Below are 16,100 nucleotides of genomic sequence, written 5' to 3'. Positions count from 1 at the left end.
CTCTGTGGCATTCCGGAGGTCCGGTGGACCTGTTCTGGCTCCTGCCACCATGAGGGGTGGACAGTCCTCTACTCAGCAGACTGCCAAACAACAGGGTGTGGCTCTTCTTTTGAACAAAAGAATGAAGGGGGCGTGGGAGCGTGGCGGTGAGGTGTGGGAAGCTGTAAGCCCCAGGCTACTTTGGGCTCGCCTTCCCATCAATCAGAGGCGAGGAGTGGTGGTCGTGGTTACTTATGCCCCCACCGTAGACGAACATCCGTGGAGGGATGCAGGCAAAGCCGATGAGTCAGATGCCTTCTATGACCTCCTGTCACAGGTGCTGGCTAAAGTGGCCCCTCAGGATAGAGTCATCTTGTTGGGTGACTTCAATGCCCAAGTTGGTCATGATGCTGGCACCTGGTCTGGAGTGATTGGAGGGCATGGGCCAGATCAGCTCAATAACAACGGTAGGAGGCTGCTAGATTTGTGTGCAGCCCATGGGCTTGAAATTACCAACATGCTGTTCCGGCATCGGCGCATCCACACAACATCATGGAAGCATGCCGGGTCCAAGCAAGAACATCTGCTGGACTACATAGTGATGGACCAGCGGATGCGAGCCCATGTCCTTGACACCAAGACCTACCGTGGAGCTGATCTGCCCTCTGACCATCGACTAGGCATCTGTAAGATGCGCCTGCCATTCTTCCACTCTGGTGGTGGGTGTACACCCAGGACCCCATTCCAACCTAAAGTGGCCTGGTCTCAGTTATCTGATGAAAGTTGCAAGTGAGAATTTCATCATCGCTTGCGGCTGGGGTTGGCATCGTCCCCCACTCCTGATGTCGAGGGTAAATAGGCGAGGTTTAGGACTATGACTCATGCAGCTGCAATGGCTGCTTTGGGTATGCGGTCCAGACCTTCCCAGAGACCCTGGCTGACAGAGGAGGTGTTCAGGATAGTTGAGAAAAAGCAACAGGCCCACTGTCATCGGCTACAGAATCCCACGTCAGAGAATGAGGAGGTTTACCGCAGCCTTCACTCGGAGGTTCGGAAAGCCGTGAGGCGCTGTGAGGATGGGTGGTGGTCGCGGGTTGCTGAGGAGATGCAGTCTGCCTCAGTGGCCCGCGATCACAAATCTCTATTTAACTCCATCAAAAAAGTAACCTGCAGCGCCACACCTATTGCCATCATTAGGGGAAAAAACGGTGATCCAATCTCCGACCCCCAGGAACAGGTTTGCAGATGTGCTGAGCATTTCTGTGAGGTCCTGGGGGAGGGGAAATCCCTCAGCCAGGAAAACATCTTGGCACAAAATGCGGATGACCCTGCTGAGGCTGCGGTGCCTCAAATATTGGAAGAAGTCACCCCCGGTGAGTGGCACTTTGAAACCGGCGACCCGAGTTTGATTCCCGCTCACGGCTACCAACATCGACGACGATTATTTGAACCGGTCCCGAGCCTCTCTTAGGTCTACTCAGCCTCAAATTAGTACGTGTGTAAACATCGCTACTTGGGAGACAAAGGCGGTTGGGCGTGGTGCTGGCCACCCACCCCCTCATGTGCCGTTCTGGCCTTCATAGATGCTCACTAACAGCACTTGCCCCTACAGTCTGTTAAGGCTACACGTGCGTCTGTGTGTACGACGTTGGTATGTACATGTTGTGGCTTTGCTCTCCAACACACCGGTGTGCTGTACTAAGATACTACACTGCACACTACACTACTATACACTACACTATTATACACTACACTATTATACACTACACTATACACTACTATACACTGCACACTACACTACTATACACTACACTATTATACACTACACTATGCACTACACTACTATACACTACACTATACACTACACTATACACTACACTATACAGTACACTACACTATACACTACTATACACTACTATACACTACACTATACACTACTATACACTACACTATACACTACACTACTATACACTACACTATACACTACTATACACTACTATACACTACACTATTATACACTACACTATGCACTACACTACTATACACTACACTATACACTACACTATACACTACACTATACAGTACACTACACTATACACTACTATACACTACACTATACACTACACTACTATACACTACACTACTATACACTACACTATACACTCCACTACTATACACTACACACTACACTACTATACACTACACACTACACTATACACTACACTATACACTACACTACTATACACTGCACACTACACTACTATACACTACACACTACACTATACACTACACTACTATACACTACACTACTATACACTAGACTATACACTACACTATACGCTACACTACTATACACTACACTATACACTCCACTACTATACACTACACTACTATACACTACACTATACACTCCACTACTATACACTACACACTACACTACTATACACTACACACTACACTATACACTACACTATACACTACACTACTATACACTGCACACTACACTACTATACACTACACACTACACTATACACTACACTATACACTACACTATACACTACACTACTATACACTACACTACTATACACTAGACTATACACTACACTATACGCTACACTACTATACGCTACACTACTATACACTACACTACTATACACTGCACACTACACTACACTATACACTACTATACACTACACTATACACTACACTACTATACACTACACTACTATACACTACACTATACACTCCACTACTATACACTACACACTACACTACTATACACTACACACTACACTATACACTACACTATACACTACACTACTATACACTGCACACTACACTACTATACACTACACACTACACTATACACTACACTATACACTACACTATACACTACACTACTATACACTACACTACTATACACTAGACTATACACTACACTATACGCTACACTACTATACGCTACACTACTATACACTACACTACTATACACTGCACACTACACTACACTATACACTACACTACTATACACTACACTATGGCTGCTTGTAACCGTAGTGTAGAGGTGTTAACTACGCCCTGTTGCGTAACCTGCATTGCCACCAGGGCAGTGCAGCATTACCCCTGGGTACAACGGTTGGGGTCAGTCGAGGTGAAACGGATCGTAGCCAGGGTTTGGTACGAACCAATAAGACGGTTCCACGTAGGAATGTATGATTGGTTCTGCCTGGCCACGAAGGGGTATAAGACGGTGACCCAACGGACCTCGGGGAGTTCTCTCCCTGCACGAAGATAGAAGACTGGGCTGGAGCCTAGCCAGGACCCTGGGCCAGCCTCCCAGCCCTTCTGAGGGCTAAGGCTCGGCATACCCAGCGGTCAGGACCCACCGGGCCAGCGGTGGGTCACATAGCCTCCCCTAGGTCCTAGCCGGAGGACTAGGATAGCGGTAGACGTGTGAGTCCCGCCAAGTCCGGAGGCTGTACCTCCCTCGGGTATCGGGTGAGGGGACCGTATATCCCTCTGTGTGTGTTAAGCATTGTGTAAGGAAATAATACAATAAACAGTGTGCCTCCTAAGAAGTCTGCTCGTCCTTACAACACTACAGTAGTAACGGCCTCGAGTCAACAGGCCAGAGGGGAGTTTCATGGCCACCCCAAGGCAGCTCGAGACCACAGGAACAGACCCCAGACCCCCAGGAAGGGGGCTGGGGGGTGACGTCACCCCCCAGGAAGGGGGCTGAGGGGTGACGTCACCCCCCAGGAAGGGGGCTCGGGGGTGACATCACCCCCCAGGAAGGGGCTGGGGGTGACGTCAGGAAGGGGGCTGGGGGGTGACATCACCCCCCAGGAAGGGGGCTGGGGGTGACGTCACCCCCCAGGAAGGGGGCTGGGGGGTGACGTCACCCCCCAGGAAAGGGCCTGGGGGGTGACGTCACCCCCAGCCCCCTTCCTGGGGGGTGACGTCACCCCCCAGGCCCTTCCAGACGGTTCCACAAGGGAGGAGTGGCTCGGGGCAGAGTGAGGCAGACAGCGGTCTCAAAGGGGACCCGGCAGTCGTCAAGCAGAAGACCCGAGGACCAGCCACAATAGAACCCTGGGAACCTGAGGGCCAGCCACATTAGAACCCTGGGAACCCGAGGGCCAGCCAGAATAGAACCCTGGGAACCCGAGGGCCAGCCAGAATAGAACCCTGGGAACCCGAGGACCCGAAGTCCTTGTCAGGGCCGGGACCGAGTGAGCCAGTGGTCGGGGACCGAGTGAGCCAGTGGTCGGGGCCCGAGGAGCTTGGCTGGGTCGGGTCAGGCTCGCCCCCCCTAGGTCCCCCTAGGCCCCCCTAGGTCCCCCTAGGTTCCCCTAGGTACCCCTGGGTCCCCCTAGGTCCCCCTAGGTACCCTAGCCGGAGGGCTGAGATACAGAGAGGGAGTGGTCCCTGTGAGACGGGTCACCTTGCCCAGAGGGTATTGGGTGGAAGGGGCCGATACCCCTTTGTGCCAGGGACCTCGTGGTACTCCTGTTATAAATAAACCTTTTGCCTCCAGACAGGACTTGGTTTACATCTTACCCACTACACGAGGGACGAATTGGCCACGTTCTGTTCATGTAACAACCCTTACGAGTTGGCTGTGTCGGTTGGTGGCGGGTTTAACGACACAACATTTATATATTTACGTGTTCTAACCCAAAAAAAACACCTGTATTATGGATGATATTGGTCACGAAAGCCTACGTGTTATATAGTTTTATATATATAGTTATATATGACGATGTAACTATATTTAGTTCTCAATTATCCTTAGGTTCAATACTTTATTTATCAACTTCCATAATTCATTATCAAGTTGCATCTGCTAAACCCAGACCTCATGGCAATGACGGATGGATAAGTGAGTGTTGATAACAACATCCCTGTCAACCCGTACGCTTTATAAGCCAAGAGTCTCGTACAGGGAGATTGAGTTGCCAGGTCCAACACTGTTGTCTCTTAGTTTGTGTCTCTCCCTTCTGACTCTGTAGCGTGAACGTGGAGATGTGTAAGGGGCCGGTAGGGCACTGAGAAGACGTTGACAGGTAAGGTGAAACCTACAACAAGTCATATTGAAGTCGAGTAACAATACATCCCACCATGAGGCTATCCTACAGGAGTAGGAGCAGTCGCCGTGCCACGGTGATTCAGATGATTCGTATGCAGCGGTTTTCATTTTGAGCGTTTCAACTTTCCAGACAGCGCGGGTTGTTCATTCAGAGTCGTTGGGACGGTAAGCGGCACTCCTTGTCTCTTGTCCGTACATTCGCCCTGCGGTGGACAGCGAGTTTGGTAGGGCTCCTCCCTGCGGTGAGCCTCACCCCTACGGTGAGCCTCACCCCTACGGTGAGCCTCATCCAGCCTCACCAGGTGAGCCTCACCAGGTAAGCCTGGCCCCTGCGGTGAGGTGAGCCTCACCAGGTGAGCCTGGCCCCTGCGGTAAGCCTCACCAGGTGAGCCTCACCAGGTGAGCCTCACCAGGTGAGCCTGGCCCCTGCGGTGAGCCTCACCAGGTGAGCCTCATCAGGTGAGCCTGGCCCCTGCGGTGAGCCTCACCAGGTGAGCCTCACCTGGTGAGCCTCACCAGGTGAGCCTCACCAGGTGAGCCTGGCCCCTGCGGTGAGCCTCACCAGGTGAGCCTCACCAGGTGAGCCTGGCCCCTGCGGTGAGCCTCGCTAGAACGCCGTCTGCGCCGTGACCAGAGGGGGAGTTGGGGAGGGGCGCCTCTTGGATTGCGGCGCCTCCCAGTCGGAGCGGCGAACCGCACGGGGGGTCACGGACCACTTGAGGCGCTGGGGGCGGGGGGGGATGAGAGGCACGGAGTTAGTGGTGGTGGTGGTGGTTACAGTGTGAGTGTGGTACAGGTGTGTGTGTGTGTGAGTGTGGTACAGGTGTGTGTGTGTGTAAGTGTGGTACAGGTGTGTGGGTGTGGTACAGGTGTGTGTGAGTGGTACAGGTGTATGTGTGTGGTACAGGGGTGTGTGTGTGTGAGTGTGGTACAGGTGTGTGGGTGTGGTACAGGTGTGTGTGAGTGGTACAGGTGTATGTGTGTGGTACAGGGGTGTGTGTGTGTGAGTGTGGTACAGGTGTGTGGGTGTGGTACAGGTGTGTGTGAGTGGTACAGGTGTATGTGTGTGGTACAGGGGTGTGTGTGTGTGAGTGTGGTACAGGTGTGTGGGTGTGGTACAGGTGTGTGTGAGTGGTACAGGTGTATGTGTGTGGTACAGGGGTGTGTGTGTGTGAGTGTGGTACAGGTGTGTGTGGTCCGGCAAAACAACCCCCTACCTCCTCGCGGTGCCGGACGGGCAACTCTGTCGTGGACAGCGCTGTGGGGGGAGTTCCAATTTTGATTGGCTCCTCCCCTCATGGCATATGTGTCCACCACAGGGGCTAAACGGGGGCTCTGGACGGGTGCGAAGGGCTGGTAACCCCTCCACCTTCAATTAATTACCACAAAACCACGAATTAAACTGAAATATGTAACAACTAAGCTTGTGCCGGAGGCCCCGGGGGGCCAGGCGTCTATGACGTCTCCTGGCCAAACCCCAATTGGCGGAGCCAGGAGATTGAATACCTACCCTCGGGGCTACTCCAGAAACAACGAAAAGCCACTACGGGTGGCCACGTGGAATGTTCGAACGCTCACTGCAGAGGAGAGGCTGCCACTCCTCTGTCGGGAGCTGGACCGGTACCGCCTGGATCTATGCGGCATTCAGGAGGTCCGGTGGACCGGCTCTGGCTCCTGCCACCATGAGGGGTGGACAGTCCTCTACTCGGGGCAGCAGACTGCCAAACAACAGGGTGTGGGTCTTCTTTTGAACAAAAGAATGAAGGGGGCGTGGGAGCATGGCGGTGAGGTGTGGGAAGCTATAAGCCCCAGGCTACTTTGGGCTCGCCTTCCCATCAACCGGAGGCGAGGAATGGTGGTCGTGGTTACTTATGTCCCCACCGAAGATGAACATCCGTGGAGGGATGCAGGCAAAGCCGATGAGTCAGATGCCTTCTATGACCTCCTGTCACAGGTGCTGGCTAAAGTGGCCCCTCGGGATAGAGTCATCATGTTGGGTGACTTCAATGCCCAAGTTGGTCATGATACTGGCACCTGGTCTGGAGTGATTGGAGGGCATGGGCCAGATCAGCTCAATAACAACGGTAGGAGGCTGCTAGATTTTTGTGCAGCCCATGGGCTTGTAATTACCAACACGCTGTTCCGGCATCGGCGCATCCACACAACATCATGGATGCATGCCGGGTCCAAGCAAGAACATCTGCTGGACTACATAGTGACGGACCAGCGAATGCGAGCCCATGTCCTTGACACCAGGACCTACCGTGGAGCTGATCTGCCCTCTGACCATCGACTAGTCATCTGTAAGATGCGCCTGCCATTCTTCCACTCCGGTGGTGGGTGTACACCCAGGACCCCATTCCAACCTAAAGTGGCCTGGTCTCAGTTATCTGATGAAAGTTGCAAGCGAGAATTTCATCATCGCTTGCGGCTGGGATTGGCATCGTCCCCGACTCCTCCTGATGTCGAGGGTAAATGGGCGAGGTTTAGGACTGTGACTCATGCAGCTGCAATGGCTGCTTTGGGTACGCGGTCCAGACCTCCCCAGACACCCTGGATGACAGAGGAGTTGTTCAGGATGGTTGAGAAAAAGCGACAGGCCCACTGTCATCGGCTACAGAATCCCACGTCAGAGAATGAGGAGGCTTACCGCAGCCTTCGCTCGGAGGTTCGGAGAGCCGTGAGGCGCTGCAAGGATGGGTGGTGGTCGCGGGTTGCTGAGGAGATGGAGTCTGCCTCAGTGGCCCGTGATCACAAATCTCTATTTAACTCCATCAAAAAAGTAACCTGCAGCGCCACACCTATTACCATCATTAGGGGAAAAAACGGTGATCCAATTTCCGACCCCCAGGAACAGGTTCGCAGATTTGCTGAGCATTTCTGTGAGGTCCTGGGGGAGGGAAAATCCCTCGGCCAGGAAAACATCGTGGCACAAAGTGAGGATGACCCTGCTGAGGCTGCGGTGCCTCAAATATTGGATGAAGTCACCCCCTGTGAGTGGCTGGCTGAGGTGCCATCTGCTGAGGAAGTATTGAAGGCGATCCAGAGTCTGAGACCAGGAAAGGCAGCGGGCAGAGATGATCTCCCAAGCGAAATGCTGAGGGAGGGTGGCGTTTGTGCACAGACTGCCCTATATGACATCATAACAACAGTCTGGACCACTGGACGGGTTCCGCAGGATTGGAAGGATGCCCTGGTGGTCCCCCTTTTTAAGAAGTGCGGTCCCCCTTTTTAAGAAGGGGGACCGCACAGACTGTAACAACTACAGGGGCATCTCACTCCTCAGTGTGCCGGGAAAGGTCCTGGCAAGGATTATTCAGCATCGCCTTGCCAGGCACGCTGAGGAGAAGCTTGCGGAGCCCCAATGCGGTTTCATGAAAGGGCGGTCCTGCACAGATGCCATATTTTCTGTCCATCTGCTACAGCAGAGGTGTAGGGAATTCCAACAAGACCTACATCTCTGCTTTATTGACCTGGTCAAGGCCTATGATACCATCAGTAGGCCTGGGCTCTGGGTCGTTCATCGTGCTTTTGGAGTACCTGACCCTCTGCTCACGATCATTAAGGACCTTCATGATGGTGAGCGGGCCCGGGTAAAACTACGTGGCCCGGAGTCAGAGCCATTCCCTGTACACCTTGGGGTGCGACAGGGATGTCCTCTGGCTCCCACATTATTTAACATCTATTTTGACCACGTAGTTCGTGAAGCCTTCAATAGCTGTACCGGGGGAATCTCCATATGGTACAGATATAATGGGAGGCTAATCGATGCCCGGGTGCGGTCAAGGGATGGCTCCCTATTGCTCAACCACGTTATGTATGCTGATGACTTGGTAATAGCTGCTCAGTCAGAGGAGGAGTTGGAGACGCTGCTGCTGAGACCGGAGCGTGCCACTAAGAGGTGGGGCCTTACCATCAGCCCCACCAAAACTAAGCACCTGCCTGGGTATTTTGTACCATCGGACACTCCACCCCCACAACTCCCAATCGGTGATGGGGCAGTTGTGGAGAGAGTGGAGAGTTTCCCATACCTGGGCAGTGTGCTTATGACTGGCTCCAGTTTAACAGCAGAGGTCTCACTCCGAATCAGTCGAGCGGCAATATATTTTCATCGGTTGCGTAATGCTGTGTGGAAGCTACCTGGTCTGTCGCTCCGCACTAAGCTTCAGGTCTTCTCGGCCACGATCATTCCCTCCCTTCTCTACGCTTGCGAAACGTGGACCCCCCTAATGGAACATCTTCGCCGGTTAGAAACATTTAGGCTGACCTGCCTACGATCCATCCTGGGTTTAACCAGACTGGATTGTGTGAGGAGCTCACAAATCCTTGAAAGATCTGGGCAGGGTCCCATCGGTGAGCTCCTCCGGCAGGCAAGGCTGCGATGGCTGGGTCATGTAGCCCGCATGCCCAGCCACCGCATGCCGAAACAGCTTTTGTTTGGCCGGATTGAGGGGGCTAAGCGGGCGCGGCACGGGCTAGAGAAGAGATGGAGTGATGTGGTACAGGAGGACGTGGAGCTGAGTGGACTTGCCGATGACTGGTACCAGCGGTGTCAAGATCGGCCTCTGTGGAGGAGGCTCGTGAAGGATGCTACTGGGCAGTTGGAGGCAGTCGCCCTCCAACAACAACGGAGGGCGGAGGAGCGACGCTCACAACAGCGAGCGGAGCGCCGGGTGGCTAAAGCACAGCAGGTTGGCACAGTAGGGGGCACAGGTGGTGCATCAGCCAGTCATCTCAGTCAGTCGACCCGTGGTACCTGGGTCTGCCCCGTGACCTCCTGCCAGCGGGCGTTCGACACTTCACGTGGCCTCAGGGTGCACATAGCCTGGCACAAGCGTCGTGGTGACGTCACCGCCACTTAGTGGCGAATGGAGGTTGTTGTTGTTGTTGGTGTGTGTGTGAGTGTGATTGGTACAGGTGTGTGTGTGAGTGGTACAGGTGTGTGTGTGTGAGTGTGTGGTACAGGTGTGTGTGTGTGTGTGTGGTACAGGTGTGTGAGTGGTACAGGTGTGTGTGTGTGAGTGGTACAGGTATGTGTGTGTGTGTGGTACAGGTGTGTGTGTGTGGTACAGGTGTATGTGTGTGGTACAGGTGTGTGTGTGAGTGGGGTACAAGTGTGTGTATGTGTGAGTGATACAGGTGTGTGAGTGGTACAGGTGTGTGTGTGTGAGTGGTACAGGTATGTGTGTGTGAGTGGTACAGGTGTGTGTGTGTGGTACAGGTGTATGTGTGTGGTACAGGTGTGTGTGTGTGGTACAGGTGTGTGTGTGAGTGTGGTACAAGTGTGTGTATGTGTGAGTGATACAGGTGTGTGAGTGGTACAGGTGTGTGAGTGGTACAGGTATGTGTGTGTGTGTGGTACAGGTGTGTGTGTGTGTGTGGTACAGGTGTATGTGTGTGGTACAGGTGTGTGTGTGAGTGTGGTACAAGTGTGTGTATGTGTGAGTGATACAGGTGTGTGAGTGGTACAGGTGTGTGTGTGTGAGTGGTACAGGTGTTTGTGTGTGAGTGGTACAGGTGTGTGTGTGTGAGTGGTACAGGTGTGTGTGTGTGAGTGAGTGGTACAGGGTGTGTGTGTGAGTGGTACAGGTGTAGGTGTGTGTGTGTGAGTGGTACAGGTGTGTGCAGACTCACCTGTATCAGGGTGCCCTGCGCGTGGTACAGGGTGTGAGCCATGCCCAGAGGGATCCAGCCGATGGAGAGGAGCGACACGACCCAGCCGAGGCCCTCGGCCCAGGCTGGGTAGACGTAGTCCCCGTAGCGCACCGGCTCGTACTGCAGCACGCTGAATACCAGGATGGCCTGCGCAGACGGACGCACGCCCAGAGCACTCTACGTGTGTCCTTGTGTGTCAGTCTGTGTGTGTCTGTGTGTGTGTCTGTGTGTGTGTCTGTGTGTGTCTGTGTGTGTCAGTCTGTGTGTGTCTGTGTGTCAGTATGTGTGTGTCCTTGTGTGTCAGTCTGTGTGTGTCTGTGTGTGTCCTTGTGTGTCCTTGTGTGTGTCTGTGTGTGTCCTTGTGTGTCAGTCTGTGTGTGTCTGTGTCTGTGTGTGTGTGTCCTTGTGTGTGTCTGTGTGTGTCCTTGTGTGTCAGTCTGTGTGTGTCTGTGTGTGTCTGTGTGTGTCCTTGTGTGTGTCTGTGTGTGTCTGTGTGTGTCTGTGTGTGTCCTTGTGTGTCCTTGTGTGTCAGTCTGTGTCTACCTGTGTGTGTCTGTGTGTGTCCTTGTGTGTGTCTGTGTGTGTCTGTGTGTGTCTGTGTGTGTCCTTGTGTGTCAGTCTGTGTGTCTACCTGTGTGTCAGTATGTGTGTGTCCTTGTGTGTGTCTGTGAGTGTGTCTGTGTGTGTCTGTCTGTGTGTCCTTGTGTGTCAGTCTGTGTGTCTACCTGTGTGTCAGTATGTGTGTGTCCTTGTGTGTGTCTGTGTGTGTCCTTGTGTGTCAGTCTGTGTGTCTACCTGTGTGTCAGTATGTGTGTGTCAGTCTGTGTGTGTCTGTGTGTGTCTGTGTGTGTCTGTGTGTGTCCTTGTGTGTGTCTGTGTGTGTCTGTGTGTGTCCTTGTGTGTCCTTGTGTGTCAGTCTGTGTCTACCTGTGTGTGTCTGTGTGTGTCCTTGTGTGTGTCTGTGTGTGTCTGTGTGTGTCTGTGTGTGTCCTTGTGTGTCAGTCTGTGTGTGTCTACCTGTGTGTGTCTGTGTGTGTCCTTGTGTCAGTCTGTGTGTGTCCTTGTGTGTGTCCTTGTGTGTGTCTGTGTGTGTCCTTGTGTGTCCTTGTGTGTCCTTGTGTGTCAGTCTGTGTCTACCTGTGTGTGTCCTTGTGTGTGTCTGTGTGTGTCTGTGTGTGTCCTTGTGTGTCCTTGTGTGTCAGTCTGTGTCTACCTGTGTGTGTCTGTGTGTGTCCTTGTGTGTGTCTGTGTGTGTCTGTGTGTGTCTGTGTGTGTGTCTGTGTGTGTCTGTGTGTCAGTCTGTGTCTACCTGTGTGTGTCTGTGTGTGTCCTTGTGTGTGTCTGTGTGTCAGTCTGTGTCTACCTGTGTGTGTCTGTGTGTGTCCTTGTGTGTCAGTCTGTGTGTCTACCTGTGTGTCAGTATGTGTGTTTCCTTGTGTGTGTCTGTGAGTGTGTCTGTGTGTGTCTGTCTGTGTGTCCTTGTGTGTCAGTCTGTGTGTCTACCTGTGTGTCAGTATGTGTGTGACCTTGTGTGTGTCTGTGTGTGTCCTTGTGTGTCAGTCTGTGTGTCTACCTGTGTGTCAGTATGTGTGTGTCAGTCTGTGTGTGTCTGTGTGTGTCTGTGTGTGTCCTTGTGTGTGTCTGTGTGTGTCTGTGTGTGTCCTTGTGTGTCCTTGTGTGTCAGTCTGTGTCTACCTGTGTGTGTCTGTGTGTGTCCTTGTGTGTGTCTGTGTGTGTCTGTGTGTGTCTGTGTGTGTCCTTGTGTGTCAGTCTGTGTGTGTCTACCTGTGTGTGTCTGTGTGTGTCCTTGTGTCAGTCTGTGTGTGTCCTTGTGTGTGTCCTTGTGTGTGTCTGTGTGTGTCCTTGTGTGTCCTTGTGTGTCCTTGTGTGTCAGTCTGTGTCTACCTGTGTGTGTCCTTGTGTGTGTCTGTGTGTGTCTGTGTGTGTCCTTGTGTGTCCTTGTGTGTCAGTCTGTGTCTACCTGTGTGTGTCTGTGTGTGTCCTTGTGTGTGTCTGTGTGTGTCTGTGTGTGTCTGTGTGTGTGTCTGTGTGTGTCTGTGTGTCAGTCTGTGTCTACCTGTGTGTGTCTGTGTGTGTCATTGTGTGTCAGTGTGTGTCTACCTGTGTGTGTCTACACGAGTCTGTGTGTGTCTGTGTGTGTCCTTGTGTGTGTCTGTGTCTACCTGTGTGTGTCTGTGTGTGTCCTTGTGTGTCAGTCTGTGTCTCCCTGTGTGTCTACACGAGTCTGTGTGTGTCTGTGTGTGTCCTTGTATGTGTCTGTGTCTACCTGTGTGTGTCTGTGTGTGTCCTTGTGTGTGTCTGTGTCTACCTGTGTGTGTCTGTGTGTGTCCTTGTGTGTCAGTCTGTGTCTCCCTGTGTGTCTACACGAGTCTGTGTGTGTCTGTCTGTGTCCTTGTGTGTGTCTGTGTCTAGTCCGGCAAAACAACCCCCTACCTCCTCGCGGTGCCGGACGGGCAACTCTGTCGTGGACAGTGCTGTGGGGGGAGATCCAATTTTGATTGGCTCCTCCCCTCATGGCATATGTGTCCACCACAGGGGCTAAACGGGGGCTCTGGACGGATGCGAGGGGCTGGTAACCCCTCCACCTTCAATTAATTACCACGAAACCACGAATTAAACTGAAATATGTAACTAATAAGCCTGTGCCGGAAGCCCCGGGGGGCCAGGCATCTATGACGTCTCCTGGCCAAACCCCAATTGGCGGAGCCAGGAGATTGAATACCTACCCTCGGGGCTACTCCAGAAACAACGAAAAGCCACTACGGGTGGCCACGTGGAATGTTCGAACGCTCACTGCAGAAGAGAGGCTGCCACTCCTCTGTCGGGAGCTGGACCGGTACCGCCTGGATCTATGCGGCATTCAGGAGGTCCGGTGGACCGGCTCTGGCTCCTGCCACCATGAGGGGTGGACAGTCCTCTACTCGGGGCAGCAGACTGCCAAACAACAGGGTGTGGCTCTTCTTTTGAACAAAAGAATGAAGGGGGCGTGGGAGCGTGGCGGTGAGGTGTGGGAAGCTGTAAGCCCCAGGCTACTTTGGGCTCGCCTTCCCATCAACCGGAGGCGAGGAATGGTGGTCGTGGTTACTTATGCCCCCACCGAAGATGAACATCCGTGGAGGGATACAGGCAAAGCCGATGAGTCAGATGCCTTCTATGACCTCCTGTCACAGGTGCTGGCTAAAGTGGCCCCTCGGGATAGAGTCATCATGTTGGGTGACTTCAATGCCCGAGTTGGTCATGATACTGGCACCTGGTATGGAGTGATTGGACGGCATGGGCCAGATCAGCTCAATAACAACGGTAGGAGGCTGCTAGATTTTTGTGCAGCCCATGGGCTTGTAATTACCAACACGCTGTTCCGGCATCGGCGCATCCACACAACATCATGGATGCATGCCGGGTCCAAGCAAGAACATCTGCTGGACTACATAGTGACGGACCAGCGAATGCGAGCCCATGTCCTTGACACCAGGACCTACCGTGGAGCTGATCTGCCCTCTGACCATCGACTAGTCATCTGTAAGATGCGCCTGCCATTCTTCCACTCCGGTGGTGGGTGTACACCCAGGACCCCATTCCAACATAAAGTGGCCTGGTCTCAGTTATCTGATGAAAGTTGGAAGCGAGAATTTCATCATCGCTTGCGGCTGGGATTGGCATCGTCCCCGACTCCTCCTGATGTCGAGGGAAAATTGGCGAGGTTTAGGACTGTGACTCATGCAGCTGCAATGGCTGCTTTGGGTATGCGGTCCAGACCTCCCCAGAGACCCTGGCTGACAGAGGAGGTGTTCAGGATGGTTGAGAAAAAGCGACAGGCCCACTGTCATCGGCTACAGAATCCCACGTCAGAGAATGAGGAGGCTTACCGCAGCCTTCGCTCGGAGGTTCAGAGAGCCGTGAGGCGCTGCAAGGATGGGTGGTGGTCACGGGTTGCTGAGGAGATGGAGTCTGCCTCAGTGGCCCGTGATCACAAATCTCTATTTAACTCCATCAAAAAAGTAACCTGCAGCGCCACACCTATTACCATCATTAGGGGAAAAAACGGAGATCCAATCTCTGACCCCCAGGAACAGGTTCGCAGATTTGCTGAGCATTTCTGTGAGGTCCTGGGGGAGGGAAAATCCCTCACCCAGGAAAACATCGTGGCACAAAGTGAGGATGACCCTGCTGAGGCTGCGGTGCCTCAAATATTGGAAGAAGTCACCCCCTGTGAGTGGCTGGCTGAGGTGCCATCTGCTGAGGAAGTATTGAAGGCGATCCGGAGTCTCAGACCAGGAAAGGCAGCGGGCAGAGATGATCTCCCAAGCGAAATGCTGAGGGAGGGTGGCGTTTGTGCACAGACTGCCCTATATGACATCATAACAACAGTCTGGACCACTGGACGGGTTCCGCAGGATTGGAAGGATGCCCTGGTGGTCCCCCTTTTTAAGAAGGGGGACCGCACAGACTGTAACAACTACAGGGCATCTCACTCCTCAGTGTGCCGGGAAAGGTCCTGGCAAGGATTATTCAGCATCGCCTTGCCAGGCACGCTGAGGAGAGGCTTGCGGAGCCCCAATGCGGTTTCAGGAAAGGGCGGTCCTGCACAGATGCCATATTTTCTGTCCGTCTGCTACAGCAGAGGTGTAGGGAATTCCAGCAAGACCGACATCTCTGCTTTATTGACCTGGTCAAGGCCTATGATACCATCAGTAGGCCTGGGCTCTGGGTCGTTCTGCGTGCTTTTGGAGTACCTGACCCTCTGCTCACGATCATTAAGGACCTTCATGATGGTGAGCGGGCCCGGGTAAAACTACGTGGCCGGGAGTCAGAGCCATTCCCTGTACACCTTGGGGTGCGACAGGGATGTCCTCTGGCTCCCACATTATTTAACATCTATTTTGACCACATAGTTCGTGAAGCCTTCAATAGCTGTACCGGGGGAATCTCCATATGGTACAGATATAATGGGAGGCTAATCGATGCCCGGGTGCGGTCAAGGGATGGTTCCCTATTGCTCAACCACGTTATGTATGCTGATGATTTGGTAATAGCTGCTCAGTCAGAGGAGGAGTTGGAGACGCTGCTGCTGAGACTGGAGTGTGCCACTAAGAGGTGGGGCCTTACCATCAGCCCCACCAAAACTAAGCACCTGCCTGGGTATTTTGTACCATCGGACACTCCACCCCCACAACTCCCAATCGGTGATGGGGCAGTTGTGGAGAGAGTGGAGAGTTTCCCATACCTGGGCAGTGTGCTTATGACTGGCTCCAGTTTAACAGCAGAGGTCTCACTCCGAATCAGTCGAGCGGCAATATCTTTTCATCGGTTGCGTAACGCTGTGTGGAAGCTACTTGGTCTGTCGCTCCGCACTAAG

At 53.2% G+C, this 16,100-nt stretch overlaps 1 protein-coding gene across 1 annotated transcript in view; it reads right to left on the bottom strand.

The window, feature by feature from the left end:
* Nucleotides 1–4,321: 4,321 nt before the first annotated feature.
* The window catches only part of LOC116958434 (sodium- and chloride-dependent GABA transporter ine-like), a 40,681-nt gene continuing 28,902 nt past the window's right edge, over nucleotides 4,322–16,100 (bottom strand). Inside the window, exons 13-14 of the mRNA XM_076056670.1 lie at nucleotides 10,703–10,870; nucleotides 4,322–5,792 (exon numbers count right to left, since the gene is read on the bottom strand). Coding sequence (XP_075912785.1) covers nucleotides 5,676–5,792; nucleotides 10,703–10,870 — 285 coding nt within the window. The 3' untranslated portion in view covers nucleotides 4,322–5,675. The remainder of the gene's footprint in view (nucleotides 5,793–10,702; nucleotides 10,871–16,100) is intronic.

The sequence above is a fragment of the Petromyzon marinus genome, chromosome 77 (assembly GCF_048934315.1).
Source record: "Petromyzon marinus isolate PM22_M1 ecotype Great Lakes invasive population chromosome 77, UKy_Petmar_22M1.pri1.0, whole genome shotgun sequence".
In the NCBI taxonomy this organism is placed as follows: domain Eukaryota; kingdom Metazoa; phylum Chordata; class Hyperoartia; order Petromyzontiformes; family Petromyzontidae; genus Petromyzon; species Petromyzon marinus.
The sequence above is the reverse complement of the archived record's forward strand: the minus strand, read 5'-3'. Positions and strand labels throughout refer to the sequence as shown.